The 15,198-nt window shown below is 40.3% G+C and overlaps 1 protein-coding gene across 1 annotated transcript; it reads left to right on the forward strand.

The window, feature by feature from the left end:
• The first annotated feature begins 2,647 nt into the window (after positions 1-2,647).
• mrpl19 (mitochondrial ribosomal protein L19) lies at positions 2,648-15,197 on the forward strand. The gene is made up of 6 exons (XM_078212889.1): positions 2,648-2,726; positions 5,078-5,201; positions 8,855-8,973; positions 11,024-11,158; positions 13,826-14,007; positions 14,231-15,197. The coding sequence occupies exons 1-6, from the start codon at positions 2,672-2,674 to the stop codon at positions 14,450-14,452; spliced, it is 837 nt and encodes a 278-aa protein (XP_078069015.1). The 5' UTR covers positions 2,648-2,671; the 3' UTR covers positions 14,453-15,197.
• The last annotated feature ends 1 nt before the right edge of the window (position 15,198 follows it).

Below are 15,198 nucleotides of genomic sequence, written 5' to 3' on the forward strand. Positions count from 1 at the left end.
AAGTGAATAACCTTGTACTTATCCAAATTATATTGCATCTGACATCATTCTGAAGGATCTCTGCATCCTCATCACAGTTCACCCTCCCACCCAACTTGGTATCATCTGCAAACTTTGAGATGTTACATTTTGTTCCCTCATCAATCTAGTGTCAATGATTGCTCTTTAAAACATAAACACAGCCCGAGAGGCTGACAACAGTATACAGTTGTGGGATGACAGGTTGTAGAGTTCAGATGAGTCTTAGAGAGAAGAGAGATCAAGTAATGTATAGTGGAACTCTGGGACCACAGGTAGAACACAGAATAGAGAGCAGTGGGAAGAAGAGCATAGATATACTGTACAAATTGCATCTAAATGTCCTAAGTAAAGAAATAGGTTCCTGATAAACATTCCAGGAATTTACAGTGCAATATTGGCAACTCTATGAAAGAATCAGCATTTTATTACAACTTAAGTATCATATGTTTTTAAATATTACTTGCACAGAAGTATTTTCAGGTGGCTGGTAAGTCTCTTATCTGCTCAAACCAAGTTTAGAAAATAATCCAGGCCATTTGATCGACTAACTTCTGCTACCTTTTTTTAAAAACACAAAGCAGATTTATTTGATTTTTATCCAGAATATATAACTGGGCTAGATTTATTAACATCAACAGAAACAGATCCCGATGAACATGGTCCAAACATGAATGCCGTTAGTAACAAAATCAAATTGCTGTTGTTAGTTGTGAACTTGCTGGTTTCTCAACAGATGGGATGGCTGAGTGAACCCCTTCTGACACTCGGAGCAGGTGAACGGTCTCTCCCCAGTGTGACTATGCCAATGAATTTAATTCCAGCTGGGATGATACAGGGGTGGCATGGTGACACAGTGGTTAGCACTGCTGCCTTACAACTCCAGGGACCCGAGTTTGATTCCCGGCTTGGGTAACCGTCTATCTGTATGGAGTTTGCACATTCTCCCCGTGTCTGCATGGGTTTTCTCTGGGTGCTCTGGTTTCCTCCTACAGCGGGTTAGGTTGATTGGCCATGCTAAATTGCCCCTTCATGCCCCGAGATACGCAGGTTAGAGGGATTAGCGGAGCAAATATGTGGAGTTTCAGATCAGATATTTTACAGGTAATGTAACAGATGGATGTTTATTTCAGTCAAGTAATCTTTGATATATAGAGATAAATTACCTCTGAGACAATACTTCCAGGTATGATCCCTTTGAGATGGCAGATGTGTGCTAGCCACAAGAGCTCATTTTTAAAGATTTTAAGAAGAACCTATTTCCTTAAATGCTGATTGCAATATTACAAGATAATTGTGGATAAAGAAGACTATTTGACCTATAGTCATTAATCCATGTAGAAGTACCCTGCACGCTCCCTCATTAGTGCATATAGTTGTTTCTTAAATCCGTCCAACTATTTCTGCCCAAAAGCTCCAAGAGTTGATGCAGAAGAGTTTTCTGATATCAGTCCTAAAGTTACCATTTCCAGGTTTTGTATCTCTGTCATAATTTAATATTCCAGATTGATCTTTTCCATACAATTTCCTATCATGTCTACCTCCATAAAATCACCTCTCAGGTATTCGCTTACAGGTTGAAAAGCTCTCAAAATGCGGACCCTTGACGCTCGGAAATAACACTGCATTCTATTCTATGTAAGCGCCAGGGCTTAATTGCCTCGCTCAGTGCCTTGGCGACTAAAACTATTTACAGAGCTTAAAGTACAGTCTAACCAGAGTACTGCACAGTTTGGTCATGAATACATCTGACTTGTATTAGTTTTGAGTAGTTCAACATAATATTAGTTTTGTTGATTTCTGCTCTGCATTGGCTGGACACATTTTCACAAATTCAGGGCATCCCAGTGCACTTCACAGCGAATGTATTTTTGAATATTTTTATCATCTTGGAAAATATAACAATGTGCACAAGCAAGATTCCACAAAAAGCAACAAAATAAATAACCAGATAATTGGTTTTATTATTGTAGTATCTCTGGGGAAAGAAATACCGCTCACACCATGGCGTATTGTGTGAGCTGATTTATTCACACACAATCAGGAATGGTATCTCACTGTTGCAGACGACGACTCAAAATTCCCTTTTATCTGAAAGGTGAAAGATTTGAGAGCTGCAACAATCGTCTCAACAGTACGAGTTCTGTTCGCTGAGCAAGTGAAAGAATAAGTGACAATGGCACCGAATTCACCTATGGAGAGTTTAAAGAATTTGCTGAGTATTATGGGTTCAACATCATCCCCACATTGCCCAAAGGGACGCAGGTTTACAGTAAGACAAAAAAAAATGCTGGAAAAATAAACAGCCAGTCTGGCAGTATCTGTGAAGAGAAATAGAGTCAATATTCTTCTCCAGAGCCAAAGAGTCATATCGTTTCTCTCTCCACAGATGCTGCCAGACTGGCTGAGTTTTTGCAGCATTTTCTGTTTTTATTTCAGATGTCCAAGCATTTTTATTTATAGAAATACACATCTCTGTTTGTTCCCCAGGCTCCCAATGCAAGTTATCGATGTGTTTGATATCCGTGCTCCTGTTTCCCTAATCTACCCCTCTCTCGCTCTCGTCCTGTGCGATGTTCCTTGTGTTTGAGTCTTGCCGCGTCCCGTCCGCACTCGGTTTCTCGAGTTTGCGCAGTGGAGAGTTGAGGGCAAGATGGCGGCAGTAGAAGCGGTTGTGCTGGGGTCGCGAGCCCTCAGCGCCAATAAACGTGAGTGAGTGACGGTTGGGAAGGGATGGGATGGAATGCAGGCGGGCGGCGCGAGCCCCGACCCTGGGGAGGGAAGCAGCGACTGCTTTAGATTCAAAACTCCATATCGATTATTCAGCGGCTCGGGTTACATTTGTTTGAAGTGAACTTGGATTTGAATTTAGCTCAACCGCCCTGGGCAATTAATACCACTGGAAGCCGGTTCATTGATGGGAGTGGAATCACTTCCTAGAGATCCTTCGTCGTGTAGTCATTCCTCCCAAAGCTCTGGAACAATCTTTCCTCTGACCTCTTCAGTCGGGTTACTGACCCTGACACAGCACCAACATGACCCTAATCAAGGTCACAAATAAACCTCCATCGCCTATGGCATCAGAAGGGAAAATGCTGGAAAATCTGGCAGCATCTGTAAGGAGAGGAAAAAGCTGACGTTTCGAGTCCAGATGACCCTTTGTCAAAGCTGACATGCCTTTGGCATGATCGGTCCCACTGCTCTCCTCTCTTTGGTTATCTGATTCACTGAGTCTGCCTTCATTATGGGCAGCACAGTGGTTAGCACTGCAGTCTCACAGCGCCAGGGACCTAGGTTTGATTCCCGGATTGGGTCACTGTCTGTGTGGAGTTTGCATGTTCCCCCCCATAACTGCGTGGGTGCTCCAGTTTCCTCCCACAGCCCAAAGATGTGAGGGTTAGGTTGATTGGCCATTCTAAATCGACCCTTCGTGTCAGGGTATGAGTGGGTTAACTATGTGGGGTTAGGGGGATAGGGCCTGGGTGGGATTGTTGTCAGTGCAAGCTCAATGGGCCGAATTGCCACCTACTGCTCTATAGGGATTCTATGATTCTGTTGTCTTACCTACTGAGTGCTAGCCAGTGTGCTTCTACATAGTCCCTCTTCCTGCCTGTATGCTCTTATCTGTGGACTTTTCCAAGGCATTCCAGGCCTGTCTATTTTTCATCCATATGTTAAACCTTGACAATATTCCTTTCTAAGGTGTAGGTACAGGTTCAGCTTGTGCAGTGAGCTCCAGCTCTAGTTTTCTTTCACTCTTTTTGCTCGACCCATTCTCTGCCTCTCTGCTACATCCTGTGTGACTGTGACAAAAGTAAACTTTCCCTTCTTGTCCTTCTTCACCTGTCTAGTTCCTTTGACACGGTTGACCATATCACCATCCTCCAATACCTCGCCACAGTTGTCCAAGTGGATGATGCAGCTCTCAGTGAGTTCCATTCTTATCTATCAAATCGTAGCCTGGATATCACTTGCAATAGTTTCTCTTCTTGCTGCCACACTGTTATCTCTTGTGTTCCTGATGATCTGTTATCCTCCGTGGCTTCCTATTTCTCAACTACACCTTACCACTCTTATTTATTTAGCGAATGCAAAGTCCCGAAGCCAAGCAGTTTCTTCCAGTCCTGCTGTATTAGGTGTGAATAGGCCTCTGTTGAGTCCATCGATTGGACACTCTTCTATGTTGTGGTGCACAGTTTGCTCGCTCCCACAGGCACAGAGGGAGCTGGCACTAATACCCATCTGTGGAAGTTGGCCAAGCAGGGGCTTGAACCTGTTGAGGGTGGTCCACTCTTTCCTTAGAAGGATGAAACCAGGCTGCAGTTAGTTGGATTTGAGACCTGGTATTTGTTTCTCATGTCCAGTGATTCCCATTCATTTGTCCAGGTGGAGTTTGCGTTGAAATCCTGCGTGAAGGGTTTCTCCAGATCAGCCTTCTTGATGGGAGTTGTACCTTGGCTGGGCTGAATTAATAGGTCAGCATGAAGTGGCAGGCGGGGAGCATTAACTTTTTCTATCATTTTGTAGGTTGTTGCAAGTCACCAGATATGTGGAGGAATAATGTTTACTAGGACAGGGAGCCACGGGAGTGGTGCTACCACTCTGTTGCATCGCTTCAGTTTTCGCATGTACAATAATGACACACAGCCCTACCTTCACCGCCATCTCATCCGCAGTTGCTAAATTACATCAAGTACTGAATGAGCTGAAATTTTCTCTTATTAAATATTAGGACGACCAAAGCCATTGGGTAAAATCTTCTGGTACTGGGAGTGGTAATGCACTGAACTTAGCTGTGCATTGGGACCTTGGTGTAACATTTAAACTGTATCTTCAAAATAAACTCCGGTGTACATTGATATCAGAATGTATCTCCAAATTTCCCTTTTGTTCACTTAGACTCACCAATTATCTATTGTAATTCATTTTAGACAGGAATGCAAGTGCTGCAGTTGGTTAGAGTATAATATTTTGAGTATCTTTATGATAAAATTAGCAGATATTTGACATTTCCTTTAAGGTTATGCTTATTGTCTGTCTCCTTTTCCTTTATTTTTAGGACTTCTGTTTTCACCAATAAGGCTTTTAAGTTCCTCAACAGGCGATGACAAATCTTCAAAATTTCAGCCTCCGTCGAAACCTGTTATCATAGACAAAACACAATCTGTAGCAACACAAAGAAGGTAATTTACAGAAGTTATTCTCGAACATAAAAATCAGATGAAAATATGGCTATTTTAATTTAAATGTAGGATTGACTATATTAATCCCAATAAATTTCATTCCAATGTTTTTTTGTTCTATAAACTTTCATGATTGAGGGTCAGAAAGGTGCTAAAAATGAATTGCATCGAGAATCAAATATATGCACTCTCAAATAACCTAGGTGAATGAAAAATTGTGAGGTATGAGACCAGAGACAAATGTTACACTTTCAAAAAGAAGTGATGAACTGGTCACCTGTCAACTGGCTGGTCTTGGGTTGTAGTAGGATAATTATTAGGGTTCATAGTTAGATTTAAAATACATAAATACTTGGAGAATGGGTTGATGGAGATGGTTGACATGGATTTCTGAAAGATAAATAATTACTCACTTGAGAATCTTTTGTTGAAAGAATAATGGAAAGTATTAGGAGGTCTTATGGCACAGTAGTAACGTCCCTACCTGTGGGCCAGATCTCCACCTTAAGGAAGGTGTGTTCATGACGTGGCAGAACAGGTTGATTATCAGCCTGTAAATCCTTCCAGTACATCCTTTATGGGCATGGTACATGAAGGAAGAGGAGGAATGGAAAATATAGACATGGGTTTGGGCATGTAATAGATGTAACTTGTGTGTATCCCTGGGAAGGATGTGACAAAATATCACATTGGAATTTAGTTTGAGAAAACTAATAGTGGTACGGGTAGAAAAAGATGCCTAAAAGGCGGATAATGCTTATAGATTTTTTAAAAATGGATATATCAGACCATACTGAGAAGAGTACTATTGTATAATGGAGAATGACAGACAACAAGCTGAGGGCCGTGCAGATAAATTCTAGATGGATTCTGTCCTTGGTCCCTTTCCTTTTCTTATCTAAATGCTCCCACTTGGCAATATCATCTGGATGGGCTGATCGCACCAAATTCTCTATCTCAACCACTGCTCAACCTCTTCACTGTCGTTGTACTGTTATTTTTAATATTTAGCCTGAGATGAGCTGCAATTCCTTGCAGCTACAAGTTAGGATAACCAAAATCATTGCTTTCAATTTACCCTTGCTACTGATTCCTTCATCACCTTTCCTGGCCACTGCCCAGGCTGAACCAGGCGGTAATCTCGGCATTCTGTTCAACTTGAAGCTGAGTTTCCAACTTTGTATCCTCTCCGTTATTAAGACAATTTATATTTGTCTCTGAGCCTCTCTCAGCCCATTTCCTGATGAAATCTTCAAACATGCTGATACCAACTTGAGACTCGACAAATCGAGTACTGGCCTGAGCAACTTTCCATCTTCAACTCTCCATAAATGTCAGCTTATTCAAACTCAGCAGCTTCTATTATGCCCCACTTGCTCATCATCCCTGTATTCTCTGACTTGCCTTGGAACTCAGCTCCCAAGAACCTGAAGTTTAAAATTTTCACATTCACACCTCATATCTCTGTAACATGCTTCAACTCTTTACTGTCTTGAACTCTATGTTCCTTTGGCTTCTTGTTCATCCTTCTCCATTCCCTTTACCCATGATTGGAGGCTGTGCCTTTAGCTGTAGGTCTTGCTCTGCAATATTTCTCTCAACCCTTTTATCTATTCACCTTGCTCTTTTTTAAAACCTTCGTAAAAACCCAAACTTGACATTTGTAACCCTTGGCTCCCCCTCCTTTGCCATAGATCTGCTCCTTATTCTTGTGTTCACCTCCACAATTAATTATTTCCTTGCTTGCCTCGCTGGCCCTCCCTCATCCAATTTCCATAAACTCCCAACGCTCTCAAATTACACGTATTCTGGTCTGTATTAAACCCCTCTCCATTCATCATCCTGGTCTTAATGATCCACAAAGTTTTCTGCTGCTGATGCATCACAGTTAAAATCCTAGCACACCTTCAAGTCCTTCCATGTCCTCTCTCTCATCTATCTCTACGAACTCCTCCAGACTTGACTTCAACAATCTTTAGTCTTCTGACTGGGTTCCTGTGCATCACTCACCCTTCATCCTGCTTTCCATGTGTTACTGCTTTCAGCTGCCTCGTTCCCAATCTCTGAAACTCACTCCCTGGGCCACTCTACATCTCAATTTTCCTGGAATCTCTTAAAACTTATCAAAAACCGTTTTATCACCCAAATCTCCTGACTTCGATTACATGGTTAGATTCAAACTGTTGGGGTTGTTCTCCTTAGCAGAAAGATGGAGGTGTTCAAAAAGTCCAAAGATGTGCGGATTATGTTGACTGGCCTAGCTCAATTGCCCCTTAGTGTCAGGGAGATTAGCACAGTAAATACATGGGATTATGGGCATAGAACCTGGGTAGGATTGTCGGTGCAGGATTGATGGGCCAAATGGCCTCTTTCTGCACTGTAAGGATTCTAAAACCATGAGAAGTATAGACAAAGCATATGGGAAAAAATCTACCCCATTGGCAAAGGGGTCAAGAACCAGAAGACAGATTTAATTAAGATCATTGGCAGAAGAAACAAAAGTGACATGAGAAAAAGCTCCCTTTATGCAGCAAGTGCTTAGGATCTGGAATGTACTGCTTCAGAGTGTGGTGGAGGCAGAGAAAATTACTCTTTCAAAGGGGAATTCCTCAGGCACCACCTTCCAAACCCACGACCACTATCATCTAGAAGGGCAAGTGCAGCAGATACTTGGGAACACTACCATCTGGAAGTTCCTGACTTGAAAATATATCGTCATTCTTTTACTGTCGTTGGGACCAAATCCTGGATTTCCTTCCCTAACAGTGATGTGGATGTGTCTGCATCTCAGGTACTGCAGACGTTCAAGAAGGCAGCACACCACCATCTTTTCAAGGCAACTATGTATGGATGGGCAATAAATGCTGGACTAGCCAAGAATGCCCATTTCCTGTAAAATGAATTTTAAAAAGACCATTACCTCAGCAAGCACTAAATAAATAAAGGGCAAAATAAATTATTCAAAGGGTTCCCCTGCTATGGATTGCTTGACCACATGTGATTGATGCTCAGCTGATTCAACATTTGAAAAGATACACAATAATTATTTAAAGATTACAGGAAATGGGGAGAAATCAAGAAAATAAGATTTTTTTAGGGAAGAAATAGGACTCAGCAAAATTATCTCCTGTACCGACCTAACCTGACCACAGCTCGAAAGGACTCATTGCTAAAATTCCTGTTTGTTTACTTTGCTGTTTTGATAGAACAATTTTGGAGGAGATGGTGGCGTAGTGGTAATATCACTGGGCTAGTAATCCAGAGGCCCAGGCTAATGCTCCCACTACAGCAGCTGGTGGAATTTGAAATCTGTGAACCAACCTGGAATATAAAGCTAATCTCAGTAATGTGCCACAAAGCTATCATCAGTTATTGTGAAGACCCATCTGTTTACCATTGTCCTTTTAAGGAGGGAAATCTGCTATATTTACCTGGTCTGGTCTGCATGTGATTCCGGACCCACAGCAATGTGGTTGACTCTTAACTTCCCTCTGAAATCTTCAGTTCAGTGGCAATTAGGGATGGGGCAACAAATGTTGGCTTTGTCAGCAGCTTCCACATCCCATGAAAGAATGAACAGAAACAAACAATTATTAATTCCCCCATCTTGATTGCTGCAAATTTTCAACTAAACTGAACTATTCTCTTTACAGGTTTGTAAGCCCTGAGTTCATAATGAGAAGAGGCAGAACAAATCCCCTAAAATTCAGCATTGAGAGAAAGGATATGATTCAGAGGCGGAAAGTGCTGAATATACCAGAATTCTACGTAGGTTAGTTATCTTACATGCTTAGTAAATCACACTTCCTTACATAGGTAAAATAGCTGGTCACACATTGCAGCATTGACATGCAGAAGAAAATACTTTATTAAACTTTTCATGGACCATGTACTAGAAATCTGTTATGTTATAACTATATTATTGTTGAGTACGTGTGATGCCACACAGCCTGTGTTCACGTCATGTAATTTTTTGTCTTTTATATAAATTTTTTATTTATATTGGGTAATGATTGCATTAAAAGCAAATTGTTGGGCACTTATCTTAGTGAGTGTTTTGTGTGGTCATTGTGACAGCTGAGTTTTGAGTTGCAAAATTGATGAGATCAGGGTCAGACCGAAATAATCCCAAATGCTGTCAATGTACTTGGAAGGACTGCGAAGCCACTAAATGCTGATACGTCAACAATATACCCCTTACAATGTGTATTCATTGAGCTTTAATGCATCCACTATAAAGCCACTATCATCTGCTGGGTGGTTGTACTCTTACTAATAATGCATACATACATCGACCAGTTTTACACACAACCTTGATCTAATATGATGAACTAGAATCAGTATTATCTTTCAATATGGAAGTGGTCTAATGATTTTGATTTGATTTATTATTGTCACATGTATTAGCATACAGTGAAAAGTATTGTTTCTTGCACGCTATACAGACAGAATGTAACGTTCATAGAGAAGGAAACGAGAGTTTACAATGTAGTGTTACAGTCATAGCTAGGGTGTAGAGAAAGATCAACTTAATGCAAGGTAGGTCCATTCAAAAGTCTGACGGCAGCAGGGAAGAAGCTGTTCTTGAGTCGGTTGGTACGTGACCTCAGACTTTTGTATCTTTTTCCCGACGGAAAAACGTGGAAGAGAGAATGTCCGGGGTGTGTAGGGTCCTGCTTTTCTGAGGCAGCAGGAAGTGTAGACAAAGTCAATGGATGGGAGGCTGGTTTGCGTAATGGATTGGGCTACATTTATGACCTTTTTTAGTTTTTCGTGGTCTTGGACAGAGCAGGAGCCATACCAAGCTGTGATACAGTCAGAAAGAATGCTTTCTATGGTGCATCTAAAAGTTGGTGAGAGTCGTAGCTGACATGCCAAATTTCCTTAGTCTTCTGAGAAAGTAGAGGCATTGGTGGACTTTAACTATAGTCTCGGCATGAGGGGACCAGGACAAGTTGTTGGTGATCTGGATACCTAAAAACTTGAAGCTCTTGACTCTTTCCACTTCGTCCCCGTTGATACAGACAGGGGCATGTCCAATGAACCCAACAGACGTTGGAATGTTCTATCTCCAGTTGTTTGTAAATAAATACTGTTCTTCTAATTTTTGTGAATTAATACTTTGAAAATTTCAGTATTTGTAAAATTTGACCTGAATATTTTCAGCATTCGTTTTCAAGCATCCACAGTATTTTGCTTTTGTGAAACTTGTCTTCAATGCAGCCGCTTTACATTTTTGCAATATACTTTAATTACATAGCACTGTCCATTCAGTTCCACCACAGTATTTTTATACACTAGTCACATGCTGATTTGTAGCTGCAAGAGATGTGTGAAACAATGCTTGCAGCTTGTTAAATAATTTGAGGTAACCTTTTTTATATTCAGTTGTATGTACGTGTAGTCATTCACAATAGATTTCACTTTCCATTGGATAAGAATGTAGTTTGCATCTTTTTGTGAATCCAAACCGGTAAAATAATTAATTACAGCGACACGTGGTGCAATATAAGCTTCAAAATGAATATGTACTTGTTGAAACAAAATATATTTTAAATCAGTGAGATTTCATTTATTTCTGCAAAAAATATTTTACTTCTGCAACATTTTAAAATGGAAGCTGACTTGGAAAAATATGCAGGCTTTTTCCCAATATAGCAAATGGAAACTGCTGTATTGCTTATTCATGTCGTAACTGTCGTGGACACATTTGAGTTTAAGAATTAAAATCCCAGATCAGGGAGCTTATTTGGAATATTTCAAATGTTTAGCAACTGATATTTCTACATCATTCTTTTAACGTTCACCCTTTTTGCCAATAGGAAGTGTCCTTGCTCTTAGTATGGCTGACACAAATGCGAATAGCAAAGTCAACAGATTTGTTGGAATCTGCACCCAAAGATCAGGAAAAGGATTAGGAGCTACTTTTGTACTTAGGAATATCATAGATGGACAAGGTAAGTTTTTAATGTTTGTCATTAACTTCTAAATTTATCAAAATTATTATGAAGGTGATTGAAATTTTACTAGTTTAAAAGAAATAATGTCTGGAATTCTCCTGCCCGCCATGGGAATTGTAGCAGGCGGGAGGGCTTGGACCATGCAAAGGTCCATTGACCTTGGGCGGGATTCTCTGGTTTTGAGGTGAGCCTGGCTGGAGAATCCCACTCAACTTTTTAAAACATTAAGCTTGCTGATTAGAAAAGATAAATGAGCCATATTATGGTAAAGTTAAAGATTGCAGTACAAGTCAAGTATCCTTCATCCAAAACACTCTGGGCTAATTGTGTTTCAGATACTGCATTTGGTCTCTGCCTACTTGCATTACAATGGTCAAAACCTAGGCTAACTATTGTCAAAAGCAACTAAAATGGCTAGCAAAGATGTACCACAGGGTGCCTGCCTGTAACGAGTTCCCACCCCCGGCATCATCTGTGATTCTGCTTATAGGAGAGGGGTCACAAGGCAAAGAGTACAGACATAAATTGCAAGGTAAACAACCAAACTTCTGACACTAAAGGTCAGGAGCGGTCGATGAAGTTCATCTCAGCTCGGGTTAAGACTTCCCGTGCTTATGGTCAGGTGAGATCCGTGTTGGTTCAGACTTCCTGTACTAAAGGTCGATGAGGTTCAAACAAAGTGTGGTTTTTGGATGTGATTGGTTTTCGGATAAAGGATACTCGACCGGTACTTAAGAAACAAACATCCATTTGGACAAGAACATATGAAAACAATTGTGCTGCCTATGCTGAAAAATTTAATCCAAAGAGGAAAATAGCTCCAGAGGCTGACTGAAATCTAGAGTTGCTTCTTAGACTTTCATAGATGCATTGTTAATTAAAAAGTTATTTTTTGTAGAACATGGTACCATCACCACATTGTGCTTGGAGCTGAGGTTAGATCATGCTTGCTTTTAATTTTCCCAAAATGCTGCAGGTTAAATCAGGCTTATCCAAACTTTTGCCTGGGGAGCCAAATTTGAATTTTTTTCTCAAGAGGCCGATGTGCAAAATTCAGAAATAAAGTTTGGCATAACTGAAGTTTGAAAAAAGGAAAAAACTTTTGAACAAATGTAAAGCAGTTTCAGAACATTAATTTGATAAGTTAAAAGTATAATAAAATGACCAGGTGAGAGGGTCAGTGTGTTTCCAGTTCACTCATCCTTGTGTGTGGTGGTAAGAGTGAATGAGAAACCTGAGACTGAGTAAGCGAGTCTCTTTCTCTCTTTTATATACACACAGTGCATCACCCCCCACACGTGGAAGCAAAGTTTGAATCATTCAGTCAAGACAGGAAAGTTTTGAACTATGAAAATGATTCTTGTTCTGAAGTTCTCAGATTTCCACAGCGGAGTGGGAGTGAGTTTGAGGGGTCATGTGATATACCTTTATTGAAGCGACAGCAACTTTGCCATGGGTAATATTACTGGATTTTTAAACATCTATAAGGGAATGTTGCATGGAAGGTGTTTACTTGTGGCTCTTACCGAATCTTTTGTAAGACTATTTTGAAAGATGTAACTTAATTGCTAAAAACATTTTACTTATTTTTAAAATCCCACAAATGGTACTGGACGTCTTGCTGGGATTTTGTTTGCTCAGCAAATGACATTTGCTGTGGTCATAACCAACATATTGGCAACTATCATTCCATAATCATATTGCAGAAAAGGCTCTTCGGTCCATCGAGTCTGCACCGACATGTGTGAAACACCCGACCTCTCACCTAATCCCATTTACTACCACTTGGCCCATAGCCATAAATGTTATGATGTGCCAAGTGCTCATCCAGGTACTTTTTAAAGGTTGTGAGGCAACTCGCTCTCACCATCCTATAGGTAAAAAAGTTTTTCCTCACATCCCCATAAACTTCCTGCCCCTCATCTTGAACACAATTTCTATTCGGAATTTCTATGAAATTCTACAAGACAATGGCCTTGTGGTATTATCGCTAGACTATTAACCCAGACACTCAGCTAATGTTCTGGGGACAGGTTCGAATCGAATTTGAATTTAATTTTAAAAATCTGCAATTGAGAGGCTACTGATGACCATGAAACCATTGTCGATTGTCAGAAAAACCCATCTCGTTCACTAATGTCCTTTAGGGAAAGAAATCTACAGCACTCAGCTGGTCTGGTCTACGTGACTCCAGAGTCACAGCAATGTGGTTGACTCTTAACTGTCCTTCAAGGGCAAGTAGGGATGGGCAATAAATGCTGGCCAGCCAGCGACGTCTATGCCCCACAAATAAATTTTTTTAAAATGTGCCCCCTCATGACTGGCTCTTCAACTAAGCGGAACAGCTGCTCCTTATCCACTCTGTCCATGCCCTTCAGTCTTCAACTCCAACGAAAACAACCCAAGCCTATCCAACCTCTTAACTTAAATGTTCCATCCCAGGCAGCATCCTGGTGAATCTCCTCTGCACCCTCTCCAGTGCAATCCCATCCTTCCCATAATGTAGTGATCAGAACTGCCCAGAGTACTCCAGCAGTGGCTTCATCAACGTTCTATACAACTCCAACATGACTTCCCTGCTTTTGTAATCTATGTATTTTCAGTCACCGTTTTTCTATCTTGACAATTGTTAGTTAAATTAGTGATGTTTCTTACTCATTCTAGGTGTTGAGATCTGCTATGATATGTATAGCCCGCGAATTCAGCAGATTGAAGTGCTGAAGCTGGAAAAGAGACTGGATGATAACTTAATGTATCTACGTGATGCTCTACCAGAGTACAGCACTTTTGATTTTAACATGAAAGCTGTACCTTGCCCTACTAGTTCCGAGGTCCCTATCAATTCGGTAAGAAACTGCTTCTCTATGAAAGTTGCGTGAGCATTTAATTTCAATATTTTACAAAGTGTATTTTTCACAATCTATTGAAACTTTCAAAAAAATTCCAGGCTATGTGAAAAACGGTTGTTTCAATTTTTAATCCACCAAAATAAGTGGTATAAGTAATGAAGTGCAATCTCTAAGTAGCCCCTTGAGCTATGTTTACTGACTACTTTTTTTTTTAAAACAGCTGAAAGTAAAAATGAAACCAAAACCATGGTCAAAACGTTGGGAACGTCCAAAGTACAAGGTACAGGGTATACGGTTTGATCTGTGCCTCACAGAAGAACAAATGGAGGAAGCTAAAAAGCACGCTCAGCCCTGGCTTGAATATGATTTGATGAGAGAATATGATACATCCCAGATTGTGAAAAACATGGAGCTATATTTACAAAAGGAGTTGAATAAATGACACTTCTAAGATGTGTTTATGCTTGTAGGAATCAAACACCGACTGCCAGTATGATTGAAAATTCGTCCTAACTGTTGGTGCCAGAGACAAAAATTAGAATTTGTTTATTACACTGTCATAATTGAAAGTATTTGAACTACAGCTTTTCAATGTTGTTTCCGCCATGTGCAGGGGGAAGATATGTTATGCTCATATTTTAAGGCACCTACAACATTCCGCTTTCTTAAAGAGCATTCCCTTTGCTTGATTGCTGGAAATAATGTTAAACTCTGAGGGTTTGGAGAAGCAGAGATTAATCCATATTTAAATTGTATCACTTTCATGAACATATGCCTATTATTGGATTCTTGCAATTCATAATGCCTGTGTTTACCTGCAAAGTTAAACAAAATAAACCTTTATTTCAAATATTTAAAACACACTAGGAAGGAGTCAGTCTAGATGTGCATCTGGGGATAAGGTAAAAGAAAAAGTTGGCCAGAGCTTGTGTGAATATAGGGCTTAGAGGAATGCCCAACCTCAAACGTACTTCCAATAATCCTGATGTAACAGCTCCTGTTTTGATCATTTTTAAGTCTACTGAATGAGTAGTTCCTTCTGGTGATTTATATTGTTGGAACATATTTGTGTCTATGACGTTAAGGAAAGCATAGGAATACAATGTCATTGTTTTCGGTCGGGAAGAATGTAATTCTTGGTTAGGAAGATAAACTTCATCTTTTACAAAATTAAAAATCAAACTGCAG

The sequence above is a fragment of the Mustelus asterias genome, chromosome 5 (genome assembly GCF_964213995.1).
Source record: "Mustelus asterias chromosome 5, sMusAst1.hap1.1, whole genome shotgun sequence".
Classification (NCBI taxonomy): domain Eukaryota; kingdom Metazoa; phylum Chordata; class Chondrichthyes; order Carcharhiniformes; family Triakidae; genus Mustelus; species Mustelus asterias.